Here is a 19,354-nt window from a genome sequence, read left to right as displayed (position 1 = left end):
TTTATGCTATAGTTTAGGAATTCAAGAAGTAGAGACACTATCTTCTTCCTAAGGAGTCTTTTTTATATACTGATCATCAAGCTTTGAAATATTTGAATAGAGAAGGAAAATTGAACCAAAGGCATTTTAAATGGGTTGAGTTTTCGCGAAGTTATACATTTTTTTTGAAACACAAGAATGGGAATTCTAATAGAGTTGCAAATGCCCTTAGTAAAAGACAACTTTTTCAGATAGAGATGAAGATTGAGGTGGTTGTGTTTAAGGAACTCAAGAATTTGTATTGAGAGGATCCTGATTTTTGTAAAGCTTGGAAACCTTGTATAGAACCCATTACACTTAACATGACAAAGTGATTAGATTTCATAATCCAAGTGGTTATGTTGTTAAGGAAGTCAAATGTGCATTCCCAGAAGTTCTATGAGAGAGAATCTTATCAAGGAGATGGAGAAAGGAGGATTGTCTAAACACTTTGGAAGAGACAAAAGCATTTCTTTGGTTGTTGAGAATTATTATTAGCCTGAGCTACAGAAATATGTTAAGAAATTTTTGTAGATTTGCATAGTATATCAAATGGAAAAAGGAGTGAACCAAACTATAAGGTTATATCAACCAATACATGTACTTGAGAATTCATGGGAAGATGTTAGCATGGATTTCATCCCTAGTTTACCAAGGACACAATGAGGGCATGATTCAATATTTGTGGCAATTGTCTAATTTTTTTAAATGGCACATTTCATTCCCTGCAAGAAGACTAGTGATGTTGTTTATGTGGAAGAGTGATTTTTCAAAGAAGTGATGAGACTACAAGGTATGTCAAAGAGGATAGTTTCAGATCAGGATACCAATTTTATTGGGTATTTCTAGTGTACATTATGGAAGAAGTTGAAGACATATTTGGAGTTTAGTTCATCTCTCATCCACAGAATGATGGACAAACATAAGTTGTAAACTAGAGTTTGGGGAATTTTCTTAGCTATTGTGTTGGAGATAAGCCAAAAGTTTGGGATCTAATTTTACCGCAGGTAAAATTTGCATACAATAATTCTATCAATAGGAGTACTAGTAAATTACCATTCTAGATTGTATATGAGAATAGTCTGAAAAATGCTTCTGAATTGAGGTAATTGGAAAAAGGAGAGACAAGCAGTGCTAAATCAGAGGATTTTTTTGAACATTCAAAGAACATCCATGAGGAGGTGAGGAAGCACATTACAAGGATGAATAAACAGTATAAGGATAAGGTAGATGAGAAAAGGAGGTATGAGGAATTCTAGATTGGATATGAATTCATGGTTCATTTGGGGAAGGAGATATTTCCACTGGTTACATATAATAAGTTGAAAATGAGGAAGTTTGGACCATGCAAAATAATGAAAAGACATGATTCTTCAAATGCCTATGAAGTAGAGTTACCAATTGAATTGAATATTTCACTAGTATTCAACATTTTAGATTTGACAGAATATAATGAGGGAGGTGATGGAAATGAAGTTGTAGAAGCTTAGTGGAGTATTTTTTGCATCAAATTCAGCTATAAAGGAGATTGAGGAAATATTAGATAATCATGTTTGAAGAAGCACAAGGAATAAAACCTATGAAGAGTATCTAGGTGAATAGAGAAGAAGATTGATGGAGGATTCATCATGGCTAGCATGGATGGAGGTTGACCATATTTGTTTTACTCTGACTAGCTAAGATGTAATAGTGTCACTTCTCAATTTACCCTAGGTTTCTAATGTAGGAGCATCCTGGGTGTAAGGGCAATCTTTCATCACCCAAAAATATTTTATCTTCTAGCTTTCTAGTTTTTTGTTTCTAATAAGGGTTATTCCTATGTAGATTTTTTATTTGTGGGAGATTTCTAATTTTAGTAAGTTGGTATTATGTGCTCAAACTTTTCTAATCTTTTATGTTGAGGTTCATTTATGACATATCAACCTACCAGATGAGTTTTATTGTCATATCATATGTATTAGTGCATTTATTGTAGATTTTTGGTATGAATTTTGGCTTTCCAAACTTTAGGTCTAGTGATAAAGGCCTAAATGGCTTTGAAACGAGAAAAAACCTTGGCTAATGGACACTTAGGCCATTAGTTGTTGTATCTCTTTAGACAAGGATTCCAAAATGGTGATATAATAGCCCATCAAGTCAATGATTTGCTAGTTATGGTCTCAAGAAGTAGACTAGCCCAAAAATGTAGTTTGTAGTGTATCTTAAGTGATCCTTTGTAATAAAATGTAATTAAATAATATAATATGAGGTGTTGATCTCTAAGCCTTATTGCCTAAGAGTTTCCAACACTTGGTTATTTACTAGGTAGTGTTGGTCGATCATCACTGTGACTGAACCATCCTAAGAAGGTCAAGCTACATGGACTTGTTTATATTTCACTATATGTTGAACAAGTCAAAGGTTTTTGAGAACCCTAGTAGTGGCCGAGCTATAGTGCATATCGAGTGAAACATATGGAGACTGAGAAATGTAATGATAACTTATGCCAAGTGAGTAAGTACATGTTGAGCCTATAGAAATTGAGGGACAACATTAATGTTAGTTATGATCAAGCATCAGAACATTTAATTTTTGAGTAAAATACTTTTTGCATAAATGTTTGTAATGGCACAAACACCTATGTAAACCATTTTGGCCGACTTGTACATGATATATTTGAATTGTAGAGATAGATAAGGAGATAATTACACATTTTTTCAAAGGTCATCAATCCCTAGGAAGGTAGAGTAACCAATCAAAAAATAGAAGGACTAAACAAAAAAGGAACGAATTTTAGATCATTGATTATGATCTAGAATCTTCCACAATTATCTATTTAAGAGGGGATAAAACCCTAATTCTATAGAGGAATGTGAAGAAGATCATGAATGAGTGAAAAGGCTAAGGACAGAGAAAGGAAGATAAAGGTTGATAAGGAGATTAGATAGAGCAACCTAGTAGTAAAGGGAAGAACAAAGAAAATCAGATAAGGAGAATAGATTTAGACATTGAACAGAGAAGATTAGTAATCAACTTTGTGAGAGAAAACTAGAGGATCAAGCTCTAAGACATTATAACTAGTATATCAGGGAAAATCTCTTTAAAAAGTGGTTTTAATAGACCTAGTTAAATATCCTAATAGGGTGCTTGCTTTGTTGTGAGTTTAAATCCTTTAATCAAGGTAGACTTAATAGTCTTGTAAAGCTTTTAATCAAGTAGACCCCTCACAAGGTAGATCAATAGAAGTGATCAAATTATAACCCTAATAAGCTAACTTTGTTGTTCCAGAAGTAGATATTTGTGGGTGTCATCCCCACCCAAATTTTACCTTCATCTTGAAGGGTTTCTGTGTTACCAAATTTTTTTGTGTTATGGGTTTACATTTTTATGTTGATGAATGTCATGCATAGTTAGATTTATTTTAATTTTATAGTTCATAATTATATGGTATGAGATCTAGATGTGTGATGGATTAGGAGTAAATATAGTTAATTAGTTATTTTTTTCAAGAAGTTAAAATTTATATAGTTTTGGGTGATAGTTGAAGCTCTATTTTGCATCCTATTGTAAGGAAGTCGCCCATGAGGATTTGCATATTATAATTTTGTAATTCCACATTCACAACAATACTAAGAAGCTCACATTTTATTCTCTCAATCTATTTTGTTCCTCTATTTATTTTGTATGTTGTGGTATTAAGGGGAGCACCCTTCATTAGATATTTTGTGTTCTCCTAAGGAAGAATACCCTTATATAGCTTGGGATGGAATAAGCCACGTGACAACACTCCACCAGAGTCCCTATATATTTATTCTATAGTGTATTCGGCTAGTGACATAATGTACTAATGCCCATTCATGATCATTAAGTTCTTCTTTCATTCACTAATTGGTGTGTGTGTGTGTGTGTGCACGTGCGTGCATGCGTGCTATCCTTAGGAAATTTTTTCTTTGTGATTATGGTCAAGTCATTATCTCTATGACAATGATAGGGTGGACCTATAGGTAGATAGAGATAGTAGACAACCCAATGATGATGTCAATGGGTGCATGAAGTCTAAAGTCACAGGTGTGAGAAGTTATGAAGACTGAGCCAAAAATATTTTGTAAAGATGTAATGAATTGTATTATCTTATTGAGGTTCTATTATAATTGTAATTGGGAAAGCCTCAAGGCTGACTCGATGAATTATTTTGACGACAAGGTATAAAGAAAAATTATTTTCCTTGTGATGATAAGTGTAAGTGTAAATTGTGAAAGAAATGTGAAAATTTGTTAAATGTGAGTAAGCAATCAAAGGGATCATTGTAATGAGAAGTTGGAGATCAAGTATTGAGATCTAAGAGGATAGAGGAAGAATTTGAGATACTAAAATCAGTTGCATTTCTATTATTTTGAAAAGAATAATGCAGAGACTAGTTGGACAATGAGTTTGGTGGCCTTGCCCCTGAAGCTATTTAGACAGTGGGTCCTTCGACCTTATACAACTCCTAACAAGGTTAGAATTCCTCACAGGGATTCAAAGTCTCCTAATAGGTACTAATATGTACTAAATGTATTCCATTGGCTCCTAACAGAGTCCATCCTCTTACGAGGAATATTTATATTAGTACATCATTTTGTGTATACCATCCCCACAAGTGTTTTCCCCTTGATCAAGGGTTTCCCTAATTAGCATATCTGTTGTTATTGTGTATGTGTATCTTCTTATGGTTGCTTTTTATATTGATCAAATGTTTAAGGTTTTATAAGGTTGATAAAATTTGTATTGATCAAATAACTAATTCAACCCCCCTCTCTCAGTTATCTTGGTGGACTTTACTTTCTAACATAATACTTTTGAGATTGTAAATGGCATGGGTCCTAGAGGAACTACTGAATTGAGGAAATTGGATGTTGAAGTATAGAACAATGTTGAAGCTAAAGAATTTGTAGACTTTATGAAGAATTTTCATGAATAAGTGAAAATTAATATACATGACACTAATCAAGGATATAAAGATAGATGGTAAGGAGAGAAGACATAAAACTTTTGAGCTTGGGGATGAGGTAATGGTACATTTGAAGAAGAACAGATTTCCAACTGGCACCTAGAGTGAGCTAGAGATGAAGAAGTTTGGGCCTTGTAGAATCTTGAAGAAACATGACAATGGTAATGCTTTTGAAGTTGAATTTCCTAAGGATATGGATATTTCACTTGTGTTAAATATTTTAGACATCTTTGAATATCATGAATCACATGAAGAAATATTTAATGAACCTAATTATCCTAAGAAGAAGACATAAGGAATTGAAAAGATTTTGAATACCAAAATTAGTAAGAGTGCTAGAGGAAAGGATTATAAAGAGTACTAGGTTCAGTGGTAGAATAAACTTGTTGAGGATAGTTCTTGGATCAATTAAGTTGAGTTGGATATTTATGACACTTCTTAGAGCATCAGGGCTTCCTAATGTTGACATCAGCTCTTTATTTACCCCAGGTGTTTGATATAAGAGTGATGCAGGGGCAGAACATATTCAAGCAAAAATACTTGAACTTAAACATAAAAAAATCCCTTCTCAGAGTTACACATAGAAGCAATATAAATATCACATGAAATAATGGAAACAAGATCCATATAAGGCTAGGCAATTAGCAGCCACACTGATGTAATAATGAAAAGCAATCTGTCAACATGCCCTATTGTGAGGCCTTCCAGGTTTCAGCCATATACAATGAATTTATGAAGTTAGAATCCAAATTTGCATCCTATCCTTCTTCTCACTTTCTCCCCTTATCCTCTTTTGCCTCTTCTATTTCTAACCAAGCTACTTATATAGCCAACTAAGCCACAAGTCAGCTAGTCAAGAATTTAATTACATTATAGGTCCAACCTAGGAAGAGTAAACTAAAAATGATGCTAAATGAAACATAAATCATTGTGCACGTGAAGGAGGATCCACATGTGACCAAGGAGTTGGCTCCACCTCACAACACATCATTTTAACATAAGAAACCATGCCAAATGAAACAACACACCTTGCTAGAAGGAAATACATAAAAAACAAAGACTGAAAAGAATAGTTCACAACTCAAGAATTACAGAGGACCAAAGCTTGCACTCTTAGGAGGAGGATCAAGGATAGATCCTCATCATCATGTTAACCATGTATAACACAACACCAACAGAAACAATGACTACTTAATAGACAAAAGAATGTACAGAAAACAAGATATAATTTTGCTTGATGCAAGATTTCTCAAAGACCCAAGATGCTCCTACATCAGACACTTGGGGTTAATAAAGAACTGATGTCCACATCAGGCACCACTCATATTCTGACCTAAATCATAAAGATCCAACTCATCTTGTGTAATTAATGAACTATTTTTCAACTCGTTTGTCTTTCCACTAAACTAGGTATTCCATGTAGTCTTTTCCTCTAGTACTCTTGCTTACTTTGTTATTCAGAATCTTCTCAATGTCTTTTCTCTTCTTTCTAGGATAATCCAGGTTACTATTATTCTCATCTTCTAATTCATAATACTCAAAGATATCTTCAATGTTGAATATAGATGATATATCCATATCTTTTGGTAATTCCACTTCATAGGCATTTCCATTGTCAAACTTCTTCAAAATCTTACAAGGTCCAAAATTCTTCATTTTCATCTTATTGTAGGTACCAACTAGAAATCTGTTCTTCTTTAAATGAATCATAACCTCATCACCAACTTCAAAATATTTGTCTCTCTTCCTTTTATCATCTCTCTATTTATACTTCTGATTATTGTCTTCCAAATTTCTTTTAAATTTCCTCATGTAAAGTCTTCATGAAAATGGAAAAGTCCTCGGCTTTAGTACTCCTTCTTGACTCAGTAGATAATTCTCTCAACTCTATGGTTCCTTTAGGATGAAATCTAGTAACAATATAAAAAGGTTTCCTCTTAGGGATTCTATTCACAAAATTTTTGTATGAAAACTCTACTTTGTATGCAAACTCTGTTTGTACCAATATTAAATCCCAATTAGCAAGATTATCTCCAACTAAATATCTTAGTAAGTTACCCAAACTTATGTTCACTACTTCAGTTTGTCCATCTATCTAAGGATGAAATGTAGAACTAAACTTCAACTCTATACTCATCTTCAAGATCCATTCATTCTTCTCTTAAGGTGGATTCGAAGCATACAATCATGGAGGTTTTGATTTACATTTGCTAATGTTATGTTCAAGATTTCATATCAACATACTTGTTTACATTTGAAATATAATTGCATATCTATCGAATATTATAGCTTCATTGTTAGATCTACTTCTACTACTTGCTAGCATTCTCTATTTCAATTCTATATTAAGGTTGATTTCAAACTAGGGTTTGACCAAGGAAAACCCCTCATCCAAACAAAAAAACCATTTTTTCTTGCAGGTACAAGCATGGGACATCGAATTGAAGTTCAAATATGGATACCCTTTTCGGCAAACTTTTGAGATCTGCAAACAGAATTTCCATCATAGCAGTGCAAGTCAAGGTAAAAAATAAAGGGGTAAGATTGTGCCCCGCTATCTAGGTCAAAGTTGACCTGACCTTAGAAAGACAAAAAAAAATTGGGTGTTCTCTGTCTCGACATTTCCAGTCCGGCGCAAGTGGCAAAATTTCTTGAGACTATACATAAGCATCAGAAAATAGGTATTTCCAGATTAATTCCATTATAAGGTATGTATCTTATCTTATCTAATTTCAAGCATTTCTAGATTTACATTACTTATTCAATTTCAACTCTAAGTACAAATGAATAAGTGGTAATTTTAGATGCATTGTTAAAGCTCCATTTTTCACCTATTCACAACCTTTCTTCCGTCTTTAAAGAAAATTGATATGCTTCCTCCACACTATCCATCTTAACATAGTTGATCTTATCTTGAATTGATATTCTAAGGTCATTCATGTACCTAGCCACCTTTTCCACTTCATCATCTTCATGCCTAGATCTAATAGCTAGTTTGTAGAATTCCTAAGTATAATCCTTCACACTCATGTCTTTTTTCCTTAAATTTGGCATCTTCCTCACTAAACTAACTTGGTAGTCTGCAAGGAGAAACTTCTTCTTTATCTTTCTAAGAATTTTCATCCATGTCTTGATCTTTTCCTTTCCTCTCTTCTATCTATTAGCTTGCAAATGATCCCAACAAAGAGATGCATGAGCTTTCAACTTTGTAACTATTATCTTACCCTTCTTATTATCGGGAGTACCTTCATACTCAAAATACTTTTCCATTTCAGAGATCCAATCCAATATCACATTAGTCTTAAGTTTTCCATCATAACAAGAAACTTCAATAGCTGGTCTAGAATTTTCTCTAGACAAAACTCTCAGAATCCTTTCTCCATCTTGTTCAACTTCAAGTTAAGGATTAGGGTTAGGTATTGCCTCTTCCTCATCACTAACATCTTCAAGATGTACTCCTCTTCTCTAGGTTGTCTCCATAGCTTCAAGTCTAGTTGCAATCTACCTCAACATATCCATTATAGCATTGTCAACATTTCCTCTACCATGAACCATCTTGACAATAGTTCCTGCAAGATTGTAACCTTCTACAAGTTATAGGCCAGATCTCATATCTGCCACCCTACAACCAATCTGAAAAGGTTCCCCATGATCCAATCCACAAAAAAGAACTCGCTCTGATACCACCTGACATAGGGGTAGAGTATATTCAACATAGACACTTGAAATTAAACATACAAAAAGCCTTAGAATTACACATGGAAGTAATATAAATATCACATGAAACAATGGAAACAAGATCCATATAAGCCTAGGCATTTGGCAACCACACTAATGTAATAATTAAAAGAAGTCTGTCAGCATGGCCGACTGTGAGGCCTTCCAGGTTTCAACCATATACAATGAATTTATGAAGTTAGAATCCAAATTCATATCCTATCCTGCTTCTCACTTTGTTTCCTTATCCTCTTTTGCATCTTCTATTTCTATCCAAGCTTCTTATATAGCTAGCTAAGCCACAAATTGGCTATTCAAGCATTTAATTACATTATAGGTCCAACCTAGGAAGAGTAATCCAAAAAAAATGCTAAATGAAACATAAAGCATTACGCACATGAAGGTGGGTCCACATGTGACCAAGGAGTCGACTCCTAACTTCACAACATGTCATGTTGACATAAGAAACCCTACCAAAAGAAACAACACACCTCGCTAGAAGGAAACACACTGAAAACAAATACCGCAAAGAATAGTTCACAACTCGAGCATTTCAAACAACCAAATCTTTTTCTCTATGGATGAGGACCAGGGATAGGTCCCTATCATCATGTTAACCACACATAACACGATACCAACAATAACAACAAATACTTCACAAACAAAAGACTGGTATAGGAAACAAGATATATTTTTGGTTGATGCAAGATTGCTCAAAGACCCAAGATGCTCCTACATCAAGGAGCATCTTGGGTACTTTGGCAATCTTGCATCAACCATAATGATTTCCTTTCTTTGTTCCTATTTTCTGTTTGGAGAATTGTCGTTGTTTTTTCTTTCTTTCTCTTTCCATGTAGTTAGCTCCTTAATATGGATGTATTATGGATCATTTGCCTAAGATTGCATAATTTAATTCAGTCAATTGCAGAAGTTATCCTTCTCTTTGTACAAGGTGTGTTAATTTCCTAGTAGCTTGAGTAACGTGCAGGTTTGGCTTCAACGAGGTTTTGGTTGACATCATGATGTTCAATGCACTTGGGAATCTATCCTTGGATCACATATGGACCTATCCTTGTCCCTATAGAAGTTGATTTTCTTATTTGTGAGGTTGTTGTGTTCTCCTTTGTGGAAGGACCTATAATTTGTAATAGATTGCTTGATAGACTAGCTTGTGGTCTTGTTGGCTATAAAAGTAGAGATCTAGGATTAGGAAAACTAGAATCAAGTTAGATAGAAGGAAAATACTAAGATTTGTCTATGTATGCCCAAGCTCTTAAGATTGCTAATGTAATTTGAATGTCTATGCTTGCAACCAGGTAAGCTTTATGCTTAACATGTTGGATGAAGATTGTCTCCTCAAATTTGCATTAGTTTCTCTATAATTTATTTTGGTCCCCCCTATTTGGTGGCTTCTATGTGTAACTCTGAGTGAGGGTATATGGGAGTTGAATTTTATCCTCTCCTGCCTTGCATCAAGATCTTTTTAATTATATGTCAAGTACATTGGTTTTGACATGTTTGTTCTTTGTTTGTTCGAAGCATCTTACTCGTTGCATGTTTTGGCAACTAGCCTTTTTTAGGCTATGTTTGATTCCTTGGTATCATTTCAAACATTTTTTTTCGTATGATAGTTTTAAGTTTTCCATGTTGTAGAACTCATCAATACCTTCCTGATGCTTTTTTAATAGAGTCAATCTGAGTCTAGATGCAGAATGTATGGCTTTCAGAGTGAAGACCATTTTTATGGCACAATGTCAATGTTTTATTGCACCCAGTTGCAGCATCATATCACGCCTAGTAGTAGCATTCTATTGCACGATGAAATGAAAAAATACATCTCATCGTGTATAGTAGTAGATTTCATCACACAAAGTTCTAGTAAAGTTTCTCACATTTTTTACATTATATCCTATGATAAACTATTTCATCACACTTGCAAGGTTGAATACTAGAAGTTGTCATGTTTATACCTAAGAAAGAATCTATTTTGACAAATTGCATCAAAGTAGTTCAATGAATCATATGATGACACCTAATATGTACAATAATACATTCTTTGATGCCCATAATTGTGTATAATTTTTAATAAATATGTTCAAACAACTCAACTCAAATGTAGCTTATATGAACAAATTATTAACCATAATTTTAAACTATGAACTCGCTCATACACTCAACTTAGTGGGATTGACCTTGTGGTGCAACAATGAAAAAATTGACATTATTGATGGTGTCTCAAAAGTTTGAATCCCACATAGAATGGAGAGTGGAGGAAAGAGGAGGAGGAGGGGGAGAAGGATGTTAACGAGATGGAGAGGAGAGATGAGGAAGAGGAAGAGGAAGAGGAGGAGGACATGAGGGAGACATGTGAGATCATCGAGGAGGGGGTTGCTATAGAACAAATAAGATAGTCCTACTTTAATGCTAGTAGATAGGTTGATATTAAGGTTCTTCATTTGTGACTTCACTTAAAACATGAGTCATGCTAAAATTCCTTACATTTCATTAATCAATTTTAAAGACTTCAACTTAACATTTCAAAACTTAAAAGACACATAACCAAAGTCCCTATCATGACAAAGACTAATAAAACAAAACACCAATCCAATTAGGACATGGTTGATGAATTCACTTATACACTTTTACTCTCCTCCTAATGGGCATTTAAAAGTAGTTAGAAATAGCATTCGCTTAGAGCTTGGTTGGTCAAATAGCTCACCATATATAAGGGTGACCAAGCTATAAATCTCATTAAAAAAACAACATGAAAAGAGGGATTCCCTTCATTTAATACTAGTCTTGAACCTAAGATAGGTGGACCCCACCACTCACATAAAGAGGGAACTGAAAAACGACAAAGCTTTTCACGAATGCAATTTCTTTATTTATGATTGTTAAGACAAAGATTGCTTAAAATTGATGGAAACTTTAGCAAAGTAGGTTCCTAAATAGGGTCTAAGGATATTACGATGGAAAGAGCCTACTTTAATTGTATTAATTAAATTAACTTATTACATTTGAATACCTTGCCGTGATAGCAATGATTAAGAGAATAACTATTAAATTATTGTTTATTTAGTCCTTTTTCAAATGTTGTTTAGATTCAACGAACCAATTAATGCCGCACACAAATTTTGGATAATTCTCAATGTATTTAATTTTATTCTTTCCATTTTCAAATCAAGCCTTCCACACATTAATTACTAGTTTCCTTAAAATAAAATAATGTACGCAATTTGCTCATGTTGTGTAATCCCATTCATTATTAGGAGGGTATCTTAGTAGAAGTTTCTCATGCCTACATTTATTAGAAAACTATATTAAAAAAATCAAAGAAATATTAAAATGTTTCTTTATCTATTAAAATATGATGTGAATCTTATCGGTTGAACCAAAAAACATATTATAAGGGGTGTATCTATAGTCTCTTTCCGTGACGTCATCAATTTGGACCTTTTGGAACGTGGCATAAGTCTAAGCCAAGATTTCATAGTATTACTTTATTGAGAAGGAATCGTTAATAAATGGTTTTGGTCTTTGTAATTGGATGAGGGATAGCCATGGCACCTCAAATGGAATGACACATGGCTTATTATAAACTTTTCCCTTGCTTATGATTGCATTTATTATTAGCATTATAGTCCAAAGCCAAATCTTTGCTATACTCTTTCATTTATTCAAATATGTTGATAGATTCCTTTTAATATATAATTAAATTAAAGGCCTAGGATGGTGACACACAAGAGAAGATGGGGTTGGCAAGAAAAAAATGTGTTACTAACGTATCAAGGCACACAATATGAGGGGTCAAAAATTAGGGTTTTCAGCTAGGGAAGTATAGATAAAAAATTCACCAACTTAACCGTTTGTTGATGGAGAAAGGTGTTGCTGAGAGCCCCTTGAGAAGACACATTGATGTTGGTGGGGTCTTGGGGCCAGATGCATTGTTGGGCAACAAGTAATGCCACGTTTGCAGTGAGTTGGAATGATTAGCAAGGGAATTTTGAAGAGGCATGTGACAAGGGATATTGCTTTGAAAATAACATCATGGCCTAACATATTTTGATGTATTAAAAATAGGAGGAAATATGAGGAGTGTTATTTTTTTTAATATTTGATAAAAGAAGGGAAATGTTAGGCTCTCAAAGAATAAATTTACAAGCAAAAGCTTGTCTTTGTTTGCAAAACTTAACATTTGATGAAGAATTTGGGACTAAACAACAAGGAGAGGGCGACAAAATTGTGGTCACAAGGGGCACTCATTTATGACATAAGATATGTATCTTTAAGGTGGCAATGTAGAATTTTTTATTGTGCATATATCACTTTTGGTTTTAAGTTTATTTCTAAGTTGGGCATGTTTCTTGTGTTAAATTGTCAAATATCAAATTGTTATGTCATATATTTTGGGATTTTAAAAAAATAAAAATTTTGAAGATCGTTTTTGTTGAATGATTAAATGGAATCTAACTAATATGAGTGTATTAAGTTGATAAGTTGATGCTATAAGAGACAAAGATTGCATTGTTAAGGGAATTGCTAATATTGATGTTATATAAGATAAGGTTGAGGGCATTGAGTGAATTGATTTAGGTGATGGTGTGGATTGTTGAGTACGTAGCATTTTTTGTTGAATGTTTTTGTTTGATTTTGAAAGGGATGAGGCACAGATTGTTGGTTATTGGTTAGGGCATATAATCTTCTTAGGTGTAATTTTAGGATGTAAAAAAGGATAATGTTAGAATTATTATTGAGTTTATCGACCTAACATTAAGGGATGAGGTTAATATAGTTGTTGAGCCTAGTGGATTTATGCTATGAAGAATGAGGTCATAATTCTTGAGTGCATTAGGATAATTGCATGGAGAATGATGTTGCGATTGTTGATTATATTGGTGTGATTGTATGAAGAATGAGATTGGGACTCTTGTTGAGTGCATAAAATTTTCTTGAGTGTATTTGTTAAATATTATAAACAATGAGGTGTTAATAATTCTTGGGTGCATTAGCTTGATGTTATAATAGATGAGGATGAACTCATTGATAATATACAAATGTCAAGCAATTGTAGGTTTTTATTAGTGAAGTTATTTAGTTCATAAAGAGCCTATTTGGAATGAAATCTTTTTTAGTACATTAGCTTGATGTTACAAGGAACAAGGTTGAAATTGTTGTTGAGTGTACTAGCTTGACACTATAAGGGATGATGTTAGGATAATTATTTAGTGGATTGATCTAGTTGTATAAAGGACAAGACAACAAGTATTGTGAAATACACAAGGTTGTTCTTTAGTGCATTCATTAAACATCATAAGAGATGATGTTCAAATTATTTTTAATTCCATTAATTTGGCATTATTTTTACAAGCTAGAGTTGTTGTAACACCAAAAGATTGACCTGCCAATGTTTGATACAACCACTAGACTTATAGAACATAGGAGGAAGTTAAGCCACGTCACAAATCCCAAAGCGGAACATTGGTGATTAGTTCAACAATCCCCCCCCCATCATTACCCAAGATGTTTCAAACCTACGACCAAGCTATAATATAACTTGTTATAGGCTAGAGTAGTCATTGCACCAAAAGATCAACCTACCAATGCCCAATATAGCCACTAGGCTTATAGAACACACCAGGCGGTTAAGCCATGTCAGGAATCCCGAAAAGGACCGTTGGTGGTTAGTCCAACAATTTTAAGATATTAAATTTTGGATTTATGGAAGAGTTTGTGATCATCTATGGAATGCATTGGCCCAATTTACATTGTTTTTTAAGAATGAGTGAAATTGGTGAGGTGGATGTTAATGGAGAACAAGCAATCAACACACAAAATTAAGGATCTTTGTTAAATTCATTGTCTTGACTGAAGTCAAAGATTATACTCCATGCGTACTTGATACCACCATTATACAAAAATAATACAAAAATAAGATCAAATTCATTACCAAAGTGGACAATACTCTATTAGATTAGGTAAATCTCAATACAAATAAGATTAAAGTCAAGATTGAAACGAACTTAAACAAAATAAGTACCGAATAAATTAAAATATTACTGAACCCTTAGTACTAATAATTAGTTTGAAAAATATAGTAAAATAAAGGTAACTTCCAATAAAATAAATATGATGCGAAAAAAGACAAAGCAGCAAAAATAAAGTTACGTGTTGGCCGACACTGCCGCTACGCGCTTTCACCTTACCGGTAAAGCTACTGCCGGCAAAAACTATACGATCCCGGTAACCGGGAAACCATTCTGTCAACGTCACATCTCTCTCATAACGGTGGGCTCGTGTGTACATCTTTCCCTAAACGGCGTTAATTAAACTTAAAGCGCTAGAATTTAGGGCCCGTAAAGTTTTTGAATATTATTAAACACGTGGCATCCATGAGCACGTTTACTCCGAGACCCATCGCCCACCGTCCGATCTGATCATCGTGCGATCTAGACAACGGAAACGTAGGACAAGGAGTAGTAAGTGTATGAGAAACACCCAAAAAAAGCCCTAATTTTCCAAGAGCGGCCGATTCTTTTCCGGATCTTGTATGAAGTGGGAGGGGCAAAGGTGATAAATGGGTCAAATATGAGCAATTTTTTGGTTGATTAAGACTGATAAAGGCTTGCAATGAAGGAAGGTATAGATGTGGATATTGGGGGTGAATGTGAGGATGATGAATTAGGGTTTCGTGAAGGAGTAAAAGAGGGCTCGATGAGGAGTCGTAGAGTAGTTGGTTTTTGCAAAGGGTAGATGAACTGAGCTCTACTTACTTGTTGAGCACGTATGATGGGACCACCTAAGGTCTAATTAACATTTTCTCTCTTTTGTTCAATCTTTCTCTTCAAGCCTTCATTTATTGCTTTATTGCCTTGCCCCTTTCTCTCTATAATCCCCCACATAATTTGTCTCAGTTCGAAGGAAAACAAGACTAAATTTGTCTCAATTCCAAGAAGGAAAACAAGACCAACTGCCAAGGGTTGGTGATCATATTTATTGTGGGCATCCCCGTGTGGGTGACTTCTAATTGTTCTGATTGCATTCAATGTTGATATAGTGGAACAAGTACTCTGTGTTTGTGTCAGTCTGTTAAGCCTGTTTCCCTGGTTTACTTGCATGATAACCCATTTCTCTGTTTCACTTCAGTACCACCATATATACTCATGCACGCACACATGCTCATAGTTATTGCCTACACTCATAGAGTGGCAGATTTCGATCTTCATTGAATCTCTTGGGCTCTTTTGTCCTTGGGATTAGCACTTTTTGGCTGTCTGCCACACCACCGGCCTAGACAGAAGAACAGTGGATTTCATTTAAGGTCCGGTCTCTCTAGTGCATATATCTGATCCATAGCAAGTCAATTGGGTGGTTCATTCACTTTTGGGGAGGTTTTTGGCCTTTCGAAGGGTGTGTTGCTTGGGTTTTTTTCACTTTCGTATTGCCCTAATAATTGGCTCTTTAAGTGCTTTTGTCATTCTTGGGCTATTTAGTGTGTGTGATCTTTGTCTCGTCCTATAGCTTGGCTGATCATTAAGTTCATTGTTGTCATGGAGGCTTTGAATCCTGATGATGGCTTGCCTCCCGGATTCAGGTTCCATCCAACAGATGAAGAACTTGTGGATTATTATCTCACCACTAAGGTTCTTGACAATAGCTTCTCCGGCAGAGCAATTGCTGAGGTTGATCTTAACAAGTGTGAGCCTTGGGATCTTCCTGGTAAGTTCAATTTCATCTCTCTGATCATATCTAATTCTAGTCAGTTTTAGATACAATGGAGATAGGGAAATCATATCTAATTCTAGCCACTTTTAGATACAATTGAAGCTAGAAAGGACTAGGAAATGAAGAAATCTGTCAGCTTTTATCAGGGAGGTTCATTAGTTGGTCTGAGTTTTAAAAAGAGTGGGAAATTAACAAAGGTCTCAGCTTTCATTCATGGAAGTCACTATTTGGTATGAGTTAAGAAAAGGGTGGGAAATGAACGACGGTCTCAGCTTTGATTCATGGAAGTCATTATTTGGTATGACTTTAGAAAAGGATGGGAAATGAATGAAAGTTTCAGCTTTGATTCCTGGAAGTCATTATTTGGTATGAGTTCAGAAAAGGGTCGGAAATGAACAAAGGTCTCAGCTTTGATCATGGAAGTCATTATTTGATATGAGTGTATTAGATAGATATGTGTGACGCCTGATTTGAATTGTGTATGTTGTTTTAACGTTTTAGATCACATTCATGAGTAAAGTTCTCAGCTCCGATCATGGAAGATACTAGTTGCATAAGTTTTCTGCAGTCATCTCACATAAAACATAAGCAAACTTCTGATAGTTTAGATCATACTCGGTTATCCATCATTAAAAAAGCCAAAAAAAAGACATTGTTTCACAGTTCATTATGTTCCTAGCATGAAGTAAACCCTTCCGTAACACTTGTACACTGTTATGACAGATTGATATGTTTTTTTATACTTGTGATGATTATGGTCATGATGGTTTTATAATCTGTTTCCAGATAAGGCGAAAATGGGGGAAAAGGAATGGTATTTCTTCAGCTTGAGAGACAGAAAGTACCCAACAGGGTTACGCACAAACAGAGCCACAGAGGCCGGTTACTGGAAGGCCACAGGAAAGGACAGAGAGGTGTTTAATGCTCGGACTGGTGATCTGATTGGAATGAAAAAGACTCTGGTTTTCTATAAAGGGAGAGCTCCAAGAGGTGAGAAGACTAACTGGGTGATGCATGAATACCGTCTTGAAGGAAACTTCTCATATCAGCAACTCCCAAGAGCTTCCAAGGTACGTTATTAACTGATCACTAGTTAGTTAACTCATGCCTGATTCATGTTAACCTGAACCAGTTTCTAAGTCAAGTCACTGTAACGTGTGACAATGAATTCACATTCAGTATTAGTATGTGGGGATTAAAAAAAAAGTATTAGAAAAGAAAAAGAAATCTTTTCTTATGACAGATTCTCTTCCTCTTCACATGTGAGCGTGCCCTTTTGTAAATCAAAAGGGCACTTTTCATTGTTTTCAGATAAATCTCATACATCAATGTATACCTTACCTGGAAGTTATGCTTGGATGCCCCTTGCACTAGTCTTTTTGTGGCTAGCTAGTGTGCAATAATGACCAAGATTCGACTTTTAGCTGTGATGATGACATTGCATCTGATTTTGAATGCAGGAAGAGTGGGTAGTGTGTCGCATCTTCCACAAGAGTGCGGGAGCAAAGAAATTACCCACGTCAGGCTTAATGAATCCCCATGCTATGTACATTGATGATTGCTTGGGATCCCCTTCACTTCCCCCTCTTTTGGAATCCCCATGTTATGGTGGCACTACCAATACAGCAGCAGCAATTCAGAGTGATGAGACTCAGCTTCCAGACATCCATTTCCACATGAACAATACCATCTTCCCAAATGACCCTCATCATCAACTCATGAAACCACCATTAAACCCTAATAATCCCTCCATGGCCTACATCCTCTCTCAGCTCTCCTCAAATGCCATGGGCTTCCAAGGTTTGCCCTCAAATGCCATTCTCAGGGCTCTTGTTGAACAGTACTCCAGCGGGGACTTTAACTTGAAGCACTGCAAAATGGAGCCCTCCTCTTCTCTGGGAGGCCCCGACGCTGTAGATCAGGAGCTGCCGTTTCCGAAAAGTGGTTATGCTAACCAGAATAATGTTAGAACATCTGATGAAGCCCAATGGGCTCTACAAGACCACCATCAGAACCCACATCATGATCTCAATGCTGATCCTGATCATCACATGAACTCTGAAATGTTTAGTAGAGTGAGCACAAGACCATACCAAGTGGATCCTTCTTCAGCATCACCCCCTGTTGATCTTGATTCCCTCTGGGCTTACTGATTACATCATAAGATACAATATGTACTATCTATACATCATCATGTCATGTTGGTTGCTTCATAAACAATTTGTAAAGATATGGAAATGCAGTTATTTGCACTACAGTTAAGATAGAGAATGAGAAGCCCACTTTCATCACTGGTACATGAAAACAGCTTATAGCCATCCAAGCATATCAGAATGAAGATCTGATGCTCATCCAACTGGGGATTCAAGGCAGCAGTTTTATTTTCCTTGTGTCTTATAGATTATTATTATTATTATTATTCAGTTTGAATATGTAGATCAATTGGATTCATTCCATCATGCTTGTAATATACCTTTTTATTCAAAATACATATATATTTTTGTAATAAAAGATCTAAAGGGTTAGGTCCAACTGAAACTTTCTCCAAGATTCATTGTTTCAATTTTCAAAACATTAATGTTTTTCCAATTCATTGTGTGAAATTCTACATCATCAATATTTTTTGTTGAAGGTTCAGTCTTATGGCTGGCCTCTTCGAGTAAGAACTAAAGTCTGAAGGGTATCTATTCTGCCAAATCGGTAAGAAACATTTTGAATCAACTTTTATTTTAATTTTTAATTTGACAAGTTTTAAATTCTACTATTGAATTTGATTGTATGAAGTTGCACCCATTTTTAACATTAAGATTTGAGATCACACTCTGATGAATCACAATAAAAACATTGAATTCTTAAATTAGCATATATTTGGTTATGTGGATGTTTTCAATCCATATTAAGTTAAAAAAAACTGTCTGAATTGGCCAG

The 19,354-nt window shown here is 34.9% G+C and overlaps 1 protein-coding gene across 1 annotated transcript; it reads left to right on the top strand.

The window, feature by feature from the left end:
• The first annotated feature begins 15,596 nt into the window (after window positions 1-15,596).
• LOC149543467 (NAC domain-containing protein 92-like) lies at window positions 15,597-18,958 on the top strand. Its single transcript, XM_089798267.1, has 3 exons — window positions 15,597-16,420; window positions 17,213-17,496; window positions 17,887-18,958. Exons 1-3 carry the CDS (start codon window positions 16,252-16,254, stop codon window positions 18,577-18,579), a joined length of 1,146 nt encoding a protein of 381 aa, XP_089654393.1. The 5' UTR covers window positions 15,597-16,251; the 3' UTR covers window positions 18,580-18,958.
• The last annotated feature ends 396 nt before the right edge of the window (window positions 18,959-19,354 follow it).

Source organism: Cupressus sempervirens, chromosome 8 (genome assembly GCF_028749045.1).
Source record: "Cupressus sempervirens isolate cs-2001-9-10 chromosome 8, ASM2874904v1, whole genome shotgun sequence".
In the NCBI taxonomy this organism is placed as follows: domain Eukaryota; kingdom Viridiplantae; phylum Streptophyta; class Pinopsida; order Cupressales; family Cupressaceae; genus Cupressus; species Cupressus sempervirens.
Note: the sequence above shows the minus strand (reverse complement) of the source record. Positions and strands in the feature narration are given on the sequence as shown.

What these genes read in the sequence shown, in the direction of transcription:
- LOC149543467 (XM_089798267.1), top strand. Translation starts at nt 16,252, where the DNA reads ATGGAGGCTTTGAATCCTGATGATGGCTTGCCTCCCGGATTCAGGTTC. An exon ending in TGAGCCTTGGGATCTTCCTG is followed by an intron (nt 16,421 to 17,212) that starts GTAAGTTCAATT and finishes ATCTGTTTCCAG; the next exon opens with ATAAGGCGAAAATGGGGGAA. An exon ending in AACTCCCAAGAGCTTCCAAG is followed by an intron (nt 17,497 to 17,886) that starts GTACGTTATTAA and finishes TTTTGAATGCAG; the next exon opens with GAAGAGTGGGTAGTGTGTCG.